The 20,216-nt window shown below is 41.5% G+C and overlaps 2 protein-coding genes across 3 annotated transcripts in view; one reads left to right on the top strand and one right to left on the bottom strand.

The window, feature by feature from the left end:
• The window catches only part of kif26aa (kinesin family member 26Aa), a 168,869-nt gene that overhangs the window by 10,066 nt on the left and 138,587 nt on the right, over nucleotides 1-20,216 (top strand). The gene's annotated exons all lie outside the window — the stretch shown is intronic.
• Nucleotides 810-8,236, bottom strand: LOC110529338 (uncharacterized). Its single transcript, XM_021611472.3, has 6 exons — nucleotides 7,929-8,236; nucleotides 7,190-7,335; nucleotides 1,909-1,970; nucleotides 1,657-1,764; nucleotides 1,380-1,478; nucleotides 810-1,046 (listed from the first exon to the last, which is right to left on the bottom strand). Exons 1-6 carry the CDS (start codon nucleotides 8,037-8,039, stop codon nucleotides 901-903), a joined length of 672 nt encoding a protein of 223 aa, XP_021467147.3. The 5' UTR covers nucleotides 8,040-8,236; the 3' UTR covers nucleotides 810-900.

Below are 20,216 nucleotides of genomic sequence, written 5' to 3'. Positions count from 1 at the left end.
TGCACAATAGCGTTGGGTGCCAACCACTGATAAACACCACAGAATAAGAGGCGTGGTGACAACGCCAGTAACTAGCTAGCTAGCTAGGGACACTGTAGATAGTGTTTCCCCCCCCCCCCCCCCCCCCACCTGTCAGGCATTATTTTCCCACAGTTCTGTTAACGAGGGCAGAAGTTTGGCAGGCGTTAGCGATGGATACTGGGTGCTAGCTAGCTAGGACTCTGGTACACAGCAGGAAGAATAGGTAGCCAGCTAGCTAACTATAGCTAGGACACTGGTAGACAGTATCCTTTGCCCCCGCCTGTCGATCACTGTTTCCGCAGTTCTGTTAACAGTGGCGAGGGCAGGTGTTTGGCAGGCGTTAGCGAAGGATACTGGTTGCTACTCCGGTGCACTGCTGGCAGGATAGGTAGCTAGCTAACGATAGCTAGCACACTGGTAGACAGTGTCCTTCGACCCCACCTGTCGGACTGCTTTCTGTCACTTCTGTTAATGACGGTGAGGGCAGGTTTTGACAGGTGCGAGCAAAGGACACTGTGTGCTCTGGCATACAGTAGGCAGGATAGGTAGCTAGCTAGCACACCGGGAGACAGTGTACTTCGCCCCCGCCTGTCAGCATTGTTTTCCTGCAGTTCTGTTAACGACGGCGAGGGTAGGTGTTCGGCAGGTGGCCGCGAAGGACACTGTGTGCTAGCTAGGGTTAATTCTCTAAAGGTTGAAACACTGTTTGACTGTAGGAGAAATATGTTGTCGAATGGTCCCATGGTGGCGATATACCAACCATTAAAACAATGAGTATGAAAAAATACAAATCTATTTCTAAATATAATTTTTTTAATCTATTTTTTAAATGTATTATATGAAAAAATACATAATAGGCGCCACTTGACATTTTGACAATTAATCGGCCTTATTACTCGCTAGTTGTAATTTACTTATCATCTCTTCTAAAGTCTTCTTAAAATCAATCTTGTCACTCAGCAATTCGATCACTTTCGACAGGTCCAGAGTTTTGCTGTTGTCCTGTGTCGGATCTGGACAGGAATCTATGCCGCAAATTATGACAGTCTGTGAGTAAATGAACATTTACATCATCACAAGGATACAACTTTTAGTTTTCCCCAGAAGCTACTTTGCAGTAAGGTATTGCTTATTTCTCCCCATATGGGTGCATCTTCCTGAACAGCATGCAAAACAGCACGTTGTTGTTGGCCTATCCAACAGTGTCAAAGCACAATGTCAAATCTAATTCGCTAGCTTATCATGCAGTTGGCGCTTCATTGATAACATTGCAAACTTTGGTTGAATCATTCTAAAATGGTAGCTTGGTCGCTGAAAATAATTTCTGGTGAAAACTCTAGGTAAGGTAAGATGCTTACCTTTCTGTGGGTTTGTGAACACAGCTGGTGGCAAATTGAGACAGTCCACCTGTTTCTTAAACACTTCCTGTTCAGCAGAGGTCAGCTCCTTTCTCTTGCCTGTTCATCACAGGGAATAGCAAATATATTATGAGCCAGAGGGCCCAAAGGAAACATATTTTCAAATAAATATAATCCACTTATTGTATATCATGTCCCATTAGTTAAGTAGTAATACATTTTTAAACAAGACTATAGTACTGAATTTAGCATGATAGTTGAAATGTAATGTTCTTACTGAAGATAGACAGAGTGCTGTATTTGCTAACCAATGACAACTTCTGTTGGACAAGGAGGCAGTCAGGGCAGGTATTCAGGTAGGTCAGGGAATAGGGCAAAGGTCCCGCTATGGCACACACACACACACACACACGCACACACACACACACTTTTTTTTAACATGACATACCACATTGATTCACTATCCTTTAGTGCAAAGTCATATTCTTATTTTGATGATTAGTAATAGTATTGTTATGTCTTTACTCACTTGAGGTAAATGTGTTGTTTTCCATGGTCATTTCACTGGTCATGCTAATGCATTTGCCTCCACTGTTGAGTAATGAACTGAGATGAATATACTACAGTATTCAACTACAAATTAAATTATAAAAAACACATTCATCACATTACACTCAAAACACATTTATCTAAGTTGTCTTTGTTCTGAGAACATTCCTAATGTCACACAATTTGACAACCTTCGCAGTAGAGGTCAACCGATTAATCGGAATGGCCGATTAATTAGGGCCGATTTCAAGTTTTCATAACAATCGGTAATCTGCATTTTTGGACACCGATCATGGCCTATTACATTGCACTCCACGAGGAGACTTTGTGGCAGTCTGACTACCTGTTATGTGAGTGCAGCAAGGAGCCAAGGTAAGGTGCTAGCTAGCATTAAACGTATCTTATAAAAACAGTCAATCTTAACATAATCACTAGTTAACTACACATAGTTGATGATATTACTAGTTTATCTAGCTTGTCCTTCGTTGCATATAATCAATGCGGTGCCTGTTAATTTATCATTGAATCATAGCCTACTTCGCCAAATGGGTGATTTAACAAGCGCATTTGTGAAAAAAGCACTGTCGTTGCACCAATGTGTACCTAACCATAAACATCAACACCTTTCTTAAAATCAATACACATGTATATATTTTAAACCTGCATATTTAGTTAATATTGTATACTTCCAGCGCCAACAGAGATGGCCGCCTCGCTTCACATTCCTAGAACTATGTAGTATTTTGTATTTTTTTTTTTTACGTGTTATTTCTTACATTGTTACCCCAGGTAATCTTAGGTTTTATTACATACAGTCGGGAGGAACAATTGGATATAAGAGCAACGTCAACCCACCAACATTACGACCAGGAATACGACTTTCCTGAAGCCGATCCTCTGTTTTGCCCACCACCCAGGACAATGGATCGGATCCCAGCCGGCAAACCAAAACAACGTTGCCGTAAAAGGGGCAGACGGAGCGGTCATAAAAAAATTGGCTGATTAATCGGTATCGGCTTTTTTTGGTCCTCCAATAATTGTTATCGGTATCGGCATTGAAAAATCATAATCGGTCGACCTCTAGTTCCCAGAGTATACCCAGCAAACCAAAACTGATTCTGTGAATGTTCCCAGACCATTTTATTAAGTTGTGGGAAGGGTGTAAGAACATTCCCTAAATGTTGTAATAAAGCAATCTGTCCAGTTGTGTTGATGATTATAGAATGTTGGTATTTATGTGGAAAAAACATTCCTCTGATGTTGCAAGAATGTTAACAGAACATTCGTTAGGTTATTTTAAAGTTTACAAAATATTTCATTATGCTGTGAGAACGATGTGGGGACATTAGCACTCACAATCGTCGTCACGGAAATGACCGGACCAAGGTGCAGCCAGGTATGCGTTCATTCTCTTTTATTATAAATGTCGCCAACAAAACAAGAAACAACTAAAACGAACGCGTATTGGCAGCCTGGTGCGTGGACCTGCCATAGGGCTTACCAGGCTGGGGAGACATACAGGAGGCCTGGTTCTGGGAGCAGGCACAGGACTCACCAGGCTGGGGAGGCGCACTGGAGGTCTCGAGCGTAGAGCCAGCACAACCCGTCCTGGCTGGATGGTTACTTTCGCCCGGCAAATGCAGGGAGCTGGCACAGGACGCACTGGGCTGTGCAGACGCACCGGAGACACAGTGCGCAGAGCTGGCGCAGGATATCCTAGGCCAAAGAGACGCACCGAAGGCCAGGCGCGCTGAGCCGGCACCATCCGTCCTGGCTGGATGCCCACTCTAGCACGTCCAATGCAGGGAGCTGGAATGTAGAGCACCGGGCTGTGAACACGTACTGGAGACACCGTGCGCTCTAGCGCATAACACGGTGCCTGACCAGTACCACTCTCCCTACGGTAAGCAAGAGGAGTTGGCTCAGGTCTGAACCTTGACTCTGCCACACTCCCCGTGTGCCTCCCCCTAAATAATTTTTGTGAGCTGCCTCTCGTGCTCGCGTCGATGGCGTTACTCCTGGTATCGCCGTCGTTCCTCCCTTGCTGTTTCACCTGTTTCCACGGCAGGGTCTTGTCCCTTGTCATAACGTCCTCCCATGTCCATGAGGTCCTCCACTCCTTCTTCTCCCGGGCCCAGAAACCCTGCTCCTCCTGGCCACGCTGCTTGGTCCTTTGGTGGTGGGTAGTTCTGTCACGAACGTCGTCAGGGAAATGACCGGACCAAGGTGCAGCGTGGTGAGCGTACATTTTCCTTTATTAAAAATGTCGCCAACAAAACACAAAAAATGACCGTGCAGCTTACTATGGCTATACAGTCCACTAACAAAGACAACTACCCACCAAACACAGATGAGAAAAAGGCTGCCTATGTATGATTCCCAATCAGAGACAACGATAGACAGCTGTCCCTGATTGAGAACCGTAGCCGGCCAAAACATAGAAATAAAGAAACTAGAATGCCCACTCTAGTCACACCCTGGCCTAACCAAAATAGAGAATAAAAGCCTCTCTTTGGCCAGGGCGTGACACATCTGTAATCATAAAGAGCTTTGGAAGCCTGGTTATGGCACATATTTTGCCTTGAACAGATGGTCAGGGAACCAGAACATAATGACAATTAATTTGTAGACTGCATATTAACCGTAAGAAGCCCAAACATATACGTGTATAATATTTGATTAAAACAATAATTTCAAACCTTGCTTGGAAATAGAAGCTGTTCAGGAGCCTGTTGGTGTCAGACTTGATGCTCCAGTACCACTTGCCATGTGGAAGCAGAGATAACAGTCTATGGCTTGGGTTGCTGGAGTCTTTAACAATTTTCCTAGCCTTCCTTTCACACCACCTGCTATAGAGGTCCTGGATGGCAGGGAGCTTGGCCCTGTACTGGGCTGTCCGCACAACCCTCTGTAGCGCCACCCTCTGCTGCCAGTCAAGATGCTCTCAATGGTGTAGCTGTAGAATTTTTGGAGGATTTGAGTGTCCATGCCAAGTCTTTTCAGCCTCCTGAGGGGGAAGAAGCGTTGTCATGTCTTCTTCATGACTGTGTTGGTGTGTGTGGACCATGTTAATTCCTCAGTGATGTGGACACCGAGGAAACTCTCGACTCGCTCCACTATAGCCGCGTCGATGTGAATGGGGGCAAGCTCGGACCTCCGTTTCCTGTAGTCCACGATTAGTACCTTTTTCTTGCTGACGTTGAGGGAGATGTTGTTGTTGTCCACCACGGTTGTGCTATCAGAAAACTTAATGATGATGTTGGAGTCGTGCGCTGCCACACAGTTGTGGGTAAACAGGAAGTGCAGGAGGAGAGTAAGCACGCACCACTGAGGGGCCCCCGTGTTGAGGGTCAGCGTGGAAGATGTGTTTTTGCCTACCCTCACCACTTGGGGACAGCCCATCAGGAAGTCCAGGATCCAGTTGCAGAGGGAGGTGTTCAGTCCCAGGGTCTTTAGCTTAGTGACGCGCTTAGAGGGCACTATGGTATTGAAGGCTGAGCTGTAGTCAATGAACAGCATTGTCCAGGTGAGAGAGGGCAGTGTGAAGAGCAATCGAGATTGCGTCATCGGTGGATCTGTTGGGACTGTATGCGAATTGAATTGGGTCCAGGGTGTCTTGGATGATGGTGTTGATGTGAGCCATGTGAGCCAGCCTTTCAAAGTGTTTCATTGCTACAGATGTGAGTACTACAGCCATAGTCAATTAGACAGGTTACCTTGGCATTCTTGGGCACAGCAACATATTAATAATATTCCACCCATCAAGCCACAAGAGGGCGATTTGGTCATTTGACTGCAGGAAAGGGCTACAAAATCTGTAACTATGTTTGGACAATACCCTAATATAATGATGTAAGATGATTGAAATGGCATTTGTTTAAAAGTTTGGCAACTTCAAGCAGTAATGTGACACTACACATTAGCAGAACATTGCACCAATGTTTTCACAATTTTTTAAAACTTTGATACCATTGAGAGGGTGGCATGTAGCCACATTTTTTTTGCACCAAGGTTTTCACAATTTTTTAAAACTTTGAGACCATTGAGAGGATGGCATGTAGCCACATTTTTTTGTGGCAGTATATTGTAAAAACATTACAGGAACATTACATCCCTGGCAACCTGTGGTAGTTTTTACAGAGGTTGTGAAGAACATTTTAGTAAATGTTAGGAGAACATTTACTAAAATGTCTCCCTTTCACCTAATATATCATCTGATTTACTTAAAAGGCACAGTACAGTAAAGAAACGTGATTTTCCTATGTTTTATATACAGTATATTTCCTCACTGAGGTTGGAATAATACTGTGAAATTGTGAAAATTATGATAATTCCTTTTTAGTGTAAGAGCTGTTTGAAATGACCGCCTGTAATTTCAGCCTGTTTTGGTGGGATGGAGTTTTGGCATGGCTGGTGACATCACCAGGAGCTAAATTAAATAGACCAATAAAAATGAGTTCCACTCCCCAGTCATAGCAAAATACTTGCTTTAGAAATTGCTTGTGGAGAAGATTTTTGTATATTTGAATTGAAAACAATTACAGTGAGGTACTTCATTGTTAACCAGAAATTATTTTATACTGAGATTAAAACAGCTGCATTGGATCTTTATTAAAAAGGTAAACTCTTCTGATATTTATTTCATTAGTCCACTGTTGATACAGTCCCACAATGTTTTGCATGTCAGCAGTCACGTTTTCAACATATTGGATATTCAAGCTATTCATTAAGTAATGTGTCATCGGCCACAATATCATGATGATCAAAAATGCAAAAATAATAATAATTGTGAGTGTTTAAAGAAGTCCTCTGAACTCCCATAATATTATGAACTATTATATTAACATTAAAATAACTATGTGTGAACTTATAGGACATTTTCTGTTAAGGTAAGGAAATAGTAAGAACATTTTTTTGTGTGAAGTTCCTAAATGTGCTGAGAATGTTCCAGAACAAAACAACTATCCTGCAACATTCCCAGAACGTTGTGGGAAGGTATATAACCAAAAATAACCGTAGGACAACCACACTCTCACCATGCTCTGAGAAACATAGAGTGTTTTGTGTTAGCTGGGTTTTCAAGTGTTTGTAAAAGCAAAGACGGGGTCATTTTTACGTGTTACAATTACAATTTTTGTTACAACGATGTTTGTTATTATTTCATTTTCAACACGTTTTTCACATTCACATTTCTGGTACGGTATGCATACAGTCAACATACAATAAACATGAAGCGCATTGAAAGTGAATCATTTTCTTACATGTTTATCATCTGTAATTCTTTGACAGTGTTGTTCTGGAGCCCAGGAGAGATCTGAAGCCAGCCTGTGATCCATTCTTTTGCAGCATACTCCCTGCCACCAGGGACCTCAGTGCTCTCCGCGATAAAAATCCACTTACCCAAAATCTGCAAGATATATAGGACCCAGAGATACTGTATATACCAGTGTTTCCCAAACTGTTTATAATCCTGTACCCCTTCAAACATTCAACCTCCAGCTGAGTGCCCCCTCTGAGTAACCTCTCTGGCAAAACTTTAAGAATTTTTTAAAATATATATATATATATATATATATATATATATATATATATGAGACTTTTTTTTCTTACATTTCTTATATATATATATATAATAAAACAAGTATTTTATATATATATATATATATATATATATATATATCAGACTTTTTTTTCTTACATTTTTGCCAGAGGTTACTCAGAGGGGGTATATGGCATACCCCCGACTGCATTGCGCGTACCCCCTACCCCAGTTTAGGAATACCTGGTATATACTGAACAATACAAACATAGATAGATAAAAGCAGTAGTTAGATAGGCAGGCAGAAAGACAGATTTTCTAACCAAATGTCTTAACAGATAGATAAACAGATACAAATTGATGGATGGATAGACAGACAGACAGACAGACAGACAGACAGACAGACAGACAGACAGACAGACAGACAGACAGACAGACAGACAGACAGACATAGTACTAACATGGTTCGTGCTGTTCATCTTTAGGGGTCTCAGTAGATCCTCACAGGACAGAGGAGCTGCCAGTCCCACTGAGAGAAGGCTGAGGACAGAGATGACACACAGGACCAACATGTCTGACTCCTTGTCACTAGAGTATATCTCCTGTAGTCTACTAGAAGCCTCGCTATATCTTCCTATGTCTGCCCTGTGGTGCACTAGCTGGATTAAACAACAGTGCCAGGGCAGCAGAAGAGTGCCAGTCTTATACCCATGAGGTTGCCCTCCCCTGGCCTGTGTACTCTGCAAACCATGTCTGTTTATGGGAACAGTTTCTGTTTGCATTGGCTTTCCCACCATTGATAAATAATTACTGGGCAAATAAGGCCTTGATATTAGGTAGGTAGCCTAGCGGTTAAGAACTTTGGGCCAATAACCGAAAGGTTGATTGTTTGAATCCCCGAACTGACTAGGTGAAAAATAGGTTTTATGTGGCCTTGCGCAAGGCACTTCTCTCTAATTGCTCCTGTAAGTTGCTCTGGATAAGCGCGTCTGCTGAATGTAAAAAAACGTAAATATTAGAAAGAGAGTCGTACTGAGAGCAGAGCACACAGTGCTTCTGAGAGTGGAGGTGTGTGTTGGGCCACAAGACTTTGACCGCCCCTTTATTTTGCCCAAAACAATGTAAACAAAGTAGAATCGTTCCCATTATGCAAATACTTCACATGAATGTGAATTTATTTATGGTAAATGTATCTATCTTGTTTCTTTTCTGCTTGTATATTATACAAATAGTCAGTTATCGCAAAAACAAAACCACAAGAATATGAATAGTGATAACAACATAATCAAACACACTAAAAATAATAATAGATTGGCCAGTCATGATAACATTATACTACAGTTTTGATGCTGAGGCCAGTGGATTTATGGTGTGACTGTCTGTCTGGTCAGATGTTGCATGAACTTTGGATCAGTGTTTCATGTTTGGTGTTTCATGTTTCATGTTTGGTGTTTTATGTTCGGTATTTCATGTTTCATGTTTGGTGTTTCATGTTCGGTGTTTCATGTTCGGTGTTTCATGTTCGGTGTTTCATGTTCGGTGTTTCATGTTCGGTGTTTTATGTTCGGTGTTTCATGTTCGGTGTTTCATGTTCGGTGTTTCATGTTCGGTGTTTTATGTTCGGTGTTTCATGTTCGGTGTTTCATGTTCGGTGTTTCATGTTCGGTGTTTCATGTTCGGTGTTTCATGTTCGGTGTTTCATGTTCTGTGTTTCATGTTCTGTGTTTCATGTTCGGTGTTTCATGTTCTGTGTTTCATGTTCGGTGTTTTATGTTCGGTGTTTCATGTTCTGTGTTTTATATTCCAAGACAAAATCATCCCAATGTCTCTACACTTGATTGTGGAACGCAATAAAGTTACTTTAAGATGATTTGGACATGGGAAACTATAATACTGTTTAGGGGAGACTGTCTTGCCTTGATTTTTTTGGGACAAAAATGCTAAACAGTTGCCAAGTAAACACCAGACAGTGGTCAGGTAAACCAAACCAAAACATGGATTGCTGTCTTACCTTGTCCATAGACTGCCTACAGGTTAAGGAAACTAATATGCCATTTTGTAATTTGGATGAAATATCCCTTTATTAAGGCTAACATGTTATTTGAGAATATTTTTTTACTTTATTTATATTGACCTGTTCAAAAGCAATCGTGTTTGAAACTGGTTATGAACACACCTAGAATAGGTTGTTGCATTTATGTCATAATGTAAAACTATGCTAACGTAGAGAATGAAAGACTCCCTTTGAAATAATCCCACTGAATGGTATACGATACACCCAGAATAGAGAGGTGAAATATCATTCAACACTTAGTTGAAGTAAAGCCAACTCATTTTCTATCACTAGGATATCTGTCAGTAGAGCCCCACATTTAAACATCCAGCTCAGTGAAACAGTCGTTTCTTTTTCATCTCTTTCAAGCAGTGAATAAGCAAAACCTTTTGTCTTTTTTGTCAGTGTTGTATTGGACACGTCTGTGTCTTCTGTCAGCCATCTTGGACAGAACTTAACTGGCTGTCTGCTTAGACTCGCCTGTCAGTTGTCTCCACAGACGACAGACCACTTAGCGTTGTCATGCCAATATGCTAAGTCTTTTACAAAAGAGAGAGGGGGGGGGGGGGGTGACAAATAAGGCTTTTGCTAGATGGCTGTCATGACTCGACGTCCCAATTTTTCTGCATCATCCTGAAAGGACTCAAATTACTGCAGACATTTGGGTTGCAGCTGTGAAAGCACTCGGACTTTTGTATGGGAAAGTTCTAGAAAAAACATTTCAAGGCTAGCCACTACTCAAAACTCTTCACCAAGCAAAAACATCTTACAATGACTGAAATACATTATATCACAACCGTATGAAGATCGTCTTTCATTTATTTTTTACGAAGCCTCTTAAACAAACCTTCCTTTGAAAATGTGTGTGTTGAAGACTGAAGCAGTACACAAATATTATCCTGTAACAAATAGAGCAATGGGTGGTTGGAGTGAAATGTTTATTTTTATTTCTTTTTTATTTAACTACTGTAGGCAAAACCCTAACCCGGACGACACTGGGCTAATTGTGCGCCGTCCTGTGGGACTCCCAATCATGGCCAATTGTAATACAGCCTGGAATCAAACCAGGGTCTGTAGTGATGCCTCTAGCACTGAGATGCAGTGCCTTAGACCGCTGTACCACTCGAGAGCTCATAATAACCAGTGACTCAGTAATTTAGCATTTCATCAAAACCCCTCAGAGTCAGGCGGTGATAATTACTTAGAGAGAGAGAGAGAGTATCAGGAGGGGAAACTGAGAGGTGCTGAACCCTATCACAGTGAACTATATAGTGGGAGTGAAGGCCAAAATGTCTGCTTACTTGTCTGCCAAAGTGATTGTGTAACAAATAACCCATGTCGTGTTTGTGTGTAGATCTCTGTTTATGTGTCACACCACTGGCCTCAGTGAGGGGTATGACCCTATCTTACTGCCTCAATGTTTTGGCCCCACCGAAATGACTGGTTTCATTGGAGCTGGTGTTGGGTGTGTGGGGGTAGGAGTGGGCTCTCCTGAGTGTGTGTGTGTGTGTGTGTTAGACCCAAGGTGACTGTTTGGGGCATCGCCAATGAAAACAACAGATAGGAGCCTGTACATGGGGGTCAGTGATTACTCTGGTAGATGAGTATGCCTGGGAGACATGCAGTACCAGCATGAATGACAGACAGACGGACGTGGAGACAGACATGGAGACGGGCCTCAACAACTAGCCTGACTAGTATTCAAGAGTTAATCTTTGTGTGTGTGTGTGTGTGTGTGTGTGTGTTTTTGTGTGTGTGTGTGTGTGTGTGTGTGTGTGTGTGTGTTTGTGCGTGTGTGTGTGTGTGTGTGTGGCGGAGAGAAAGGCATAGAAAGGTTTGTGCCGGAACAGATTATTTTGCCCCAAACATAACGCTGACTGTTGAGTTACGGAGGGAAATTCATCTCTACAGTTTTCAGACCTTCTAAAAAGTTAATAAATCTCTGGTCATAGGACTAACAAACTGTTTGTGTGTATCTGTGCGTGTGCATTTGTGCCTGCACATACTGTGTCTGTGTCTGTGTCTGTGTCTGTGTCTGTGTCTGCTGTCGTGTCTCTACTATGGTTAAATGAGATGAAATGCTATTTTCAAATCGATTACCTAACGTTTGATTGATTACGTGATTGAATTAAACCATTAATTAAACAATTAGCTTGTTAAGATCCTGGGGCACCACGGAAGAGTTAGTTTATATAGAGTGGCTATCTCCCAAATCCACTCTTAAAGATCTGAAGATATTTTATATCAATAGCAGTCAATCATGAATTATTCTTTACCTTCTGTCAGTCTCATCTGAATGTCGTAAAATTGTTAGTTATCTGCACGAACCCTAGTTTCCATAATGAATCAGAATATGTAAGTTGGCTTAATTATTTATTTACTAACTAACTAAATAATCATAGAAATACATAGCAAGCAAACAGTAGATATTGGTTACTAAGAATGATAGGAAAGTCCTTAGTGGGCTAAGACGATATGAACGCTTGGTAGACAAAAGGGAAGGGGTGGGACTGAGAAAGAGCGGGAAAGACAAATGGATTCATTACACACAGTCTATAATTATATTCATTGATGTGCTATTCCTTTGCCCATGAACGGCCGCTCATTCAAAAAGAAATTGCAATTCATATTTACGCCCGGATGTCGTTGTTGTCTTCTCTGTTGGAATCCTGTCCGTCTACTGGTTATTTCATCTGAGTCTTTTCTGGTTAACTTTCATAGAAGTCACAAAGTCTTTCGTGGTTAAAATGGCTACTTCAGAGTACCATTCAGAAATGTTCTATTAGAATAGATGCTTTGGCGGTTGTCTGTATTGTCGTTCTAGACTTACGCGATTTCTAGCTGCAGAATAGTAATTATACGTCTAAGATTTGCTCTTATTCCGTAGTGATCAATCGTCTCAGAGTTTAACCATTTCCATCCGTGTAGCCAATGCTCCACGTGGTATAGTCTTGTCCTTTGGTAGAGTTATAGTTTAAACCACTTCACAAACCAGCGTCACCTGGTTTGTTTTGGTCTTAGAAATTCAACCATTTGCAACCTTAGCTTACACTGGGGTTTGCGTGGTCTGGTGTGAATTTCATCAGGAGTGGGTATCAGTAGAAAAGTGCGGTCCATGACGCCTAATGTGATGTCTGGGCTCACGGGGGTGTGGCCACTGACTAGTTAATCTTTATATGAAAATCCATACTCTCATTTAGAAGGTTGACATCACATTACATCTTCATCTTTAGATGTAAACTCGACAGCTGGGAAAACTACACTTTAAGAGATACAGTTATATGTGTTTCCTGTCCTTCATGAGATCACATATGAAACACACTCGTCATAACTGTCCCTTAAGTGTCCACGGACTATTCCCACACTCTCAAAAGATTAAGAGTTTGGCCAAGTCTCTGTTCTGGGAGACTCACTCCCTCAATACTGCATGGTAGTCGCTACCCAATATTTACGACCGGGGGTAATAAACCTGGGTTAGGAGTGAGGGTGAGAGTGGAGAGAGTGGGGAAAGCTATGATCTACATCCAGAAAGGGCCACGTCATGACAGTGCCTTTGTGTAGGAATGTGTTTGTGTGCACATAAGTGTGCGCTTCAGACTGCTGTCTGGACAGCAAGCTCCTATAATCAAAGGTTAGAAGGGACACAGACATTCTCAGTAGATCTAACAAGGTTTCATTACATCTCTCCAAACCTTAGTGTAAAAGTCGAGTTCATAGTAGGTCTCTGACACAGAAGTCAAGCCCATTAATTTCTGCCCAATACACCAACACAACAACAAGCATTGTGGTACAGAGGAGTTGGCTGACAACCTCACAAAAATGACCTGTGAGCATCGATGTGGCTGGAAGGCAGGCGTTGTTATGATTCTGAACAGTCAGATAGCTAGCAACAATGACAAGAAGCTGACGTGGGGAATCGTAGGTGGCTCGTTTCAGCTCGTTGTATCTTCTTATTGATACCGTGTCTTGTTTTGAGGTGTTTTGACATAATGTCTATTGTAATATGGCTAAAATTGGCCGGCTAGTTAACCCATAACTGTAATGATGTACAATGCCTTCAGAAAGTTTTCACATTTTCCAAATGTTGTGTTACAAAGTGGGATTAAAATGGATTTATTGTATTTTTATGTCAACAATCTACGCAAAGACAAATTCTAACGTTTGTAAAAAAATATATAATGACAAATAAAACACTAATATATCTTGATTAGATAAGTATTAAACCCCGTGAATCAATACATGCTAGAATCACCTTTGGCAGAAATTACAGCTGACAGTATTTCTGGGTAAATCTCTTAAGAGTTTTACATACCTGGATTGTGAAACATTTGCCTACTATTCGTCTCTAAATTCTTCAATATCTGTGAAATTGGTTGTTGATCATTGCTAGATAACCATATTCAGGTCTTGCCATAGATTTTCAAACAAATTTAAGTCAAAACTGGTGACTGTAACTTGGATGAAAGGTGAATTAATCTCCCAGTGTCTGGTGGAAAGCAGACTGAACCAGGTTTTCCTCTAGGATTTTGCCTGTGCTTAGCCCCATTCCGTTAGTTTTTTATCCTGGAAAAACTCCCCGGTCCTTAATGATTACAAGCATACCCATAACATGATGCAGTCACCACTATACTTGAAAATATAGAGCGTGGTACTCAGTAATGTGTGATTTGCCCCATACATAAAACATTGCATTCAGAACAAAAAATGTATTGCTTTGCCACATTTCTTGCAGTATTACTTCAGTGCCTTGTTGCAAACAGGATGCATGTTTTGTAATATTTTTATTCTGTACAGGCTTCCTTCTTTTCAATCTGTTAATTAGGTTATTACTGTGGAGTAACTACAATGTTGTTGCTCCATCCTCAGTTTTCTCCTATCACAGCCATTTAAATCTGTAACTGTTTTAAAGGAACCATTGGCCTCATGATGAAATTCCTGAGCAGTTTCCTTCCACTCCGGCAACTGAGTTGAGGAAGGACGCCTGTATTTTTGTTGTGACTGGGAGTATTGATACGCCATCCAAAGTGTAATTAATAACTTCAGTTTACAGATAATTGTATGTGTGGGGTATAAAGATGAGATAATAATTCAAAATAGTTAAACACTATTATTTGACTCCGAGTGATTCCATTGAACTTATTATGCGACTTGTTATACACATTTTTACTCCTAAACTTATTTAGGCTTGCCATAACAAAGACCATTTCATTTCACCATTTCATTTTTAATTTATTTTGTAAACATAATTCCACTTTGACATTATGGGTTATTGTGTGTTGGCCAGTGACCCAAAATCTCAATGTAATCCATTTTAAATTCAGGCTGTAACACAACAACATGTGGAAAAAGTCAAGGGGTGTTGAATACTTTCTGAAGGCACTGGTATTTGAGAGACAACAAGTGCTCATTGTGAAAATGTATTAATGTTTTCAATAAACATTGAGACTAAATTTATTTAAAAACAATTATATATACAAGTTGCAAAAAAAAGTATGTGAACCGTTTGGAATTACCTGGATTTCTACATAAATTGGTCAAAAAAATGTAATCTGGTTTTCCTCTAAGTCACAACAATAGACAAGCACAGTGTGCTGAAACTAATAACACACAAATGATTGTATTTTTCTTGTCTATATTGAATACATAATTTAAACATTCACAGTGTAGGTTGGAAAAAGTATGTGAACCCCCTAGGCTAATGACTTTTCCATTGCTGCACATCTGTTCGCAACAGTTCCACAGCGCTACTGGCAAAATATTCAGTGAACAGATTAAACTAAAGTTGAGTTGTTTGGAAGGAACACACAACACTATGTGTGGGGGGAAAAGGCACAGCCCACCAACATCAAAACCTCATCCCAACTGTAAGGTATGGTGGAGGGAACATCATGGTTTTGGGCTGCTTTGCTGCGTCAGGGCCTGGACAACTTGCTATCATTGACAGAAAAATGAATTCCCATGTTTTTCAAGACATTTTGAAGGAGAATGTAAGGCTATATGTCCACCAATTGAAGCTCAACAGAAGTTGAGTGATGCAACAGGACAACGACCCCAAACACAGTAGTAAATCAACAACAGAATGACTTCAACAGAAGAAAATACGCCTTCTGGAGTGGCCCAGTTTAGAGTCCTGACCTCAACCCGATTGAGATGCTGTGGCATGACCTCGAGAGCGGTTCACACCAGACATCCCAATAATATTGCTGAACTGAAACAGTTTTGTAAAGAGGAATGGTCCAAAATTCCTGACCGTTGTGCAGGTCTGATCCGCAACTACAGAAAACATTTGGTTGAGGTTATTGCTGCCAAATGAGGGTCAACCAGGGTTCACATACTTTTCCCACCCTGCACTGTGAATGTTTACACGGTGTGTTCAATAAAGACATGAAAACATATACTTGTTTGTGTGTTATTAGTTTAAGCAGACTGCTTGTCTATTGTTTTGACTTAGATGAAGATTAGATTACATTATTTGACCAATTTATGCAGATATCCAGGTAATTCCTAAGGGTTCACATACTTTTTTTTTACACTGTATATACAGAAGTTTGGACACACCTACTCATTCAAGGGTTTTTCTTTATTCTACATTGTAGAATAATAGTGAAGACATCAACTATGAAATAACACATGCTTTTCTAACAGTCTTGAACACAGATGTGCATCTGTTGGTCACAGATATTGTACCTTAAAAATGTAGAAAATAGTAAAAATGAAGAAAAACCCTTGAATGAGTAGGTGTGTCCAAATTTTTGACTGGTACTGTATATATAAACGCAACATGTAAAGAAGGCACGACAACGCATCTTCCCCTTCAGGAGGCTGAAAAGATTTGGCATTGGCACTCAGATCCTCAAAGTTCTACAGCTGCATCATTGAGAACATTTTGACTGACTGCATCACTGCTTGGTATGGCAACTGCTTGGCATCCGAACGCAAGGCGCTACAGAGGGTAGTGCGTACAGCCCAGTACATCACTGGGGCCGAGCCCCCTGCCGTCCAGGACTTCTATACCAGGCGATGTCAGAGGAAGGCCCCTAAAATTGTTAATAGTCATAGACAATTCTATCTGCTACCATATGGCAAGCAGTACAAATTCACTAAGTCTGGAACCAACAGGGCCATGAACAGCTTCTACCCCTGAGCCATAAGACTGCTAAATAGTCCAGGTAGCTATTGGATAACTATTTAAATATCTGTATTGACTCATCTCTGTTTATTATCTGTCCTGTTGCCTAGTAACTTTATTCTCACCTATATGTGCATACTTACTTAAATGACCTTATGCCCCTGCACATAGACTCAGTACTGGTACCCCGTGCCAAGTCTACACCAGTTTTTTACGAAGCATGTGACAAATATTTGATTTTATTTGATTATAGAGAATCAGCCTGTCCCTTGGTTCATCCATTGGGTATATTGAGGCTCCCACCCCTCAGGTGGTGGGATGGGATCTACTGGGGGAGTCTTGTCAATATATTAGTGACACTCATCGCAATGTTTGCTCTGTCGGAACATACATTGATGATGAGTGAAGTGTTAAGCTGATGTGGGTGTAAGAGGAAGTAGTCACATGCCTTTTTCCCAACACTGTAGCAACCTTAACTCAACACCTAGCGATCTGGTCGAAAGGTTTGTATCTCTTGGCGTAGTCGCTAAGGTGTTGGGTTGACAGTAATGGGAGACGAGTTCCAGTCCCTGTTAGGGCTACCCCCAAATTCACCATAAATTGAAGGCTATTGTCAGAGATGATCCCCATTGGAATAAATGGGATACCAGATGCCCTCTGGTGTACTATTCATTTAATCTGACGTTTACAAAACCTTTACAATGTTTGGACCATACTAATGGTACCATGAGCTGTACCAGGGCCTGTATTTTACTTGAACCTTTAGTCCCAGGTTTAGTTACAAACAAAGCTACGGTGACTAAGATAAATCTCTTTTGCAGTTGTGTCGGACCTGGGCGTCAATTTTTATAGTTCATCCCTGTTACTTCAATGACCAATACAGGACATCACACCAACGCTAAATCACTTTACACCTTCCTGTCCTGATTTCTCACCATCACTCCTGCCTCTTTCTCTCAACACCCACTCCCTCTCTATACCCCTATCTGCCTCTCTCTCCATCCCTTCCTATCTCTCTATCTGTAATCTTCTCTCTGTTTTGACTCGCAGTGCCACAGGAGGCGCTGTCGTCTGCTGTAGTTTAGGTGTGGATTCAGTGATGTGTGGCTTTGACTTTCTGGTCTGGTTTCAGGTTCAGACAGTGTTGGACTATTCATCATTGGAAAACAAAGATCTAGACAGAATTGCTTCCTTACTACAAGCTTACTCTGGTGTAATAATGTACACTGATCAAAAATATAAATGCATAATGTAAAGTGTTGGTCCCATGGTTCATGAGCTGAAATGAAAGATCCCAGAAATGTTCCTATACGGACAAAACGCTTAAATCTCTCAAAGATATAAGCGTTTGTTTACCTCCCTGTTACAGACCATTTCTCCTTTGTCAAGATAATCCATCCACCTGACAGGTGTGGCATATCAAGAAGCTGGTTAAACACCATGATCATTACACAGGGGCACCTTGTGCTGGGGACAATAAAAGGCCTTTCTGAATTGTTCAGCATGATAATGCACGGCCCCATGTCGTAAGTATCTGTACACAATTCCTGGATGCTGAAAATGTCCCAGTTCTTCCATGGCTTGCATACTCACCAGACATGTCACCCATTGAGCTTGTTTGGGATGCTCTGGATCGACGTGTACAACAGCATGTTCCAGTACCCGCCAATATCCCCACAGCGACTTCGCACAGCCATTGAAGAGGAGTGGGACGACATTCCACAAGCCACAATCAACAGCCTGATCAACTCTATGTGAAGGAGATGTGTCGCGCTGCACGAGGCAAATGGTCACATCACTCACTGACTGGTTTTCTGATCCATGCCCTTACCTTTTTTTTTTAAGGTACAGTATCTGTGACCAACAGATCTGTGACCAGCAGCACATCTGTATTCCTAGTCATGTGAAATTCATATATTAAAATCCATAGACTAGGGGCGAATTAACTGATTTAAATTGACCGATTTCCTTATATATGAACTCTTTGAAAAATCTTTGAATTTGTTGCATGTGGCATTTATATTCTTGTTCTTTGTACATTGGAAAAGATGGCATCTGAGATGTAATCCTATGTAGGCTGATGATGGTGAGGTCAAGAGAAGCCAAATGAAAGGAAAGACGTAAGAGATTCTAGCGTAAATCTTTTGGTAACATTCTTTTCTGCACATTTCTGTGAAGATTTCCATACTGTACGTAATTCACTTTTCTCATGCATATGCATACACTATGTATCTGTGTACATGTGTATCCGTATCTCTCCACATAATCTCACCCTTTTCTGGTCAGGCATTCTGTGGGCATCACCATGCAGAGTGCTGCTCCACTGTTCTCTGTGCACCCAAGGACCCCTGTGGAGTGAGCAGCTGAGAGTGTGACTTCATCCCCGGAGGCAGAACGTGGAGACTGGCTCAATCAGCCGGAGCGAGCTCGCGCTGTGCTCAACTTCCCTTAGCGATCTTAGCCTTCACGCTAACATAGCCAGAGCAAGAGCCCAAGACCTGTCAAAAAACATCTCTCTCAAAATGGTTGCCCGAACAAGCTACGGTACAGCGTGAAGAAGTGACTTATAAGAAAAAGTCACTATCTGGTAGCCTAATAGGCATCTTCTCCCTCCGAGGAGTCAAAGTGATTTTTTTTCAGTAACTCGACGAATGTCTTTTAAAAACACAAATCCCAGGCTGTAGATATAAGGCCATATTGAGTCATTAGGCTTTTTAAATGGTGAGTCATTCTATTGTATTACATTGCCCTCTACAAGACGACAATATTACATTATTACCACCATGGCTAGTAGTTAGTGATTATCTAACTAGTGAGAAGTATTGGGGTAGAACATTTCAAAAGGCTATGGAGGTCATTTTGTGCCTCTTCTGTACCTCTGCAGCCTCTTGTGACTGATGCAAGAACATAGCCAATTTCCCAGTGCTTTAAAAAAAACTACTTTTCAAACCTTAATTGCATGCAATTACAGAAAAAGGTTGACAAGGAAGCTGCTTCCTGGGTAGACACTCTCAACCTTTATTTTTCTCTATATGTCTATATCCATCTCTCCTCTTGTCTCTCTCTCTCGCTCTCTCTCCTTTCTCGTCTCTCTCGCTCTCCTCTCTCTCGCTCTCTTTTCTATTCTCTCTCTCCTTTCTATTCTCTCTCTCTCCTCACCTCTCTCTCCTCTCTTCTATGGCCTGCAAACTCACCAGACATGTCACCCATTGGGTTTGTTTGGGATCTCTCTCTCTCCTTTCTCCTCTCTCTCTCTCCCCTCGCCTCTCTCCTCTCTCTCTCTCTCCTCTCGTCTCTCTCTCCTTTCTCGTCTCTCTCTCTCCTTTCTCATATCTCTCTCTCTTTCTCTCTCTTTCTGACACTTTTTGTTTTGGTTTCACACACAGCCATCCTGTGGAGTTACCTCCTCTGCCTTTGTCTACCTCGCTGAGGTCTGAGTAAAAAACAGTTGACAGAACCCAATAATTCAGCTAGGCAGGGGCTACACACACACACACACACACACACACACACACACACACACACACACACACACACACACACACACACCTCCTACTTCCACTAAGG

This window comes from Oncorhynchus mykiss, chromosome 8, assembly GCF_057628025.1.
Source record: "Oncorhynchus mykiss isolate SJ-2025 chromosome 8, ASM5762802v1, whole genome shotgun sequence".
Taxonomy (NCBI): domain Eukaryota; kingdom Metazoa; phylum Chordata; class Actinopteri; order Salmoniformes; family Salmonidae; genus Oncorhynchus; species Oncorhynchus mykiss.
This window is presented reverse-complemented; position numbering and strand designations above follow the sequence as displayed.

Coding starts and splice junctions, on each gene's coding strand:
- LOC110529338 (XM_021611472.3), bottom strand. CDS start 8,039: ATGTTGGTCCTGTGTGTCATCTCTGTCCTCAGCCTTCTCTCAGTGGGA. Junction 7,336..7,928: donor AGATGAACAGCACGAACCAT/GTTAGTACTATG, acceptor TATATCTTGCAG/ATTTTGGGTAAGTGGATTTT. Junction 1,479..1,656: donor CAGCACTCTGTCTATCTTCA/GTAAGAACATTA, acceptor TGTGATGAACAG/GCAAGAGAAAGGAGCTGACC.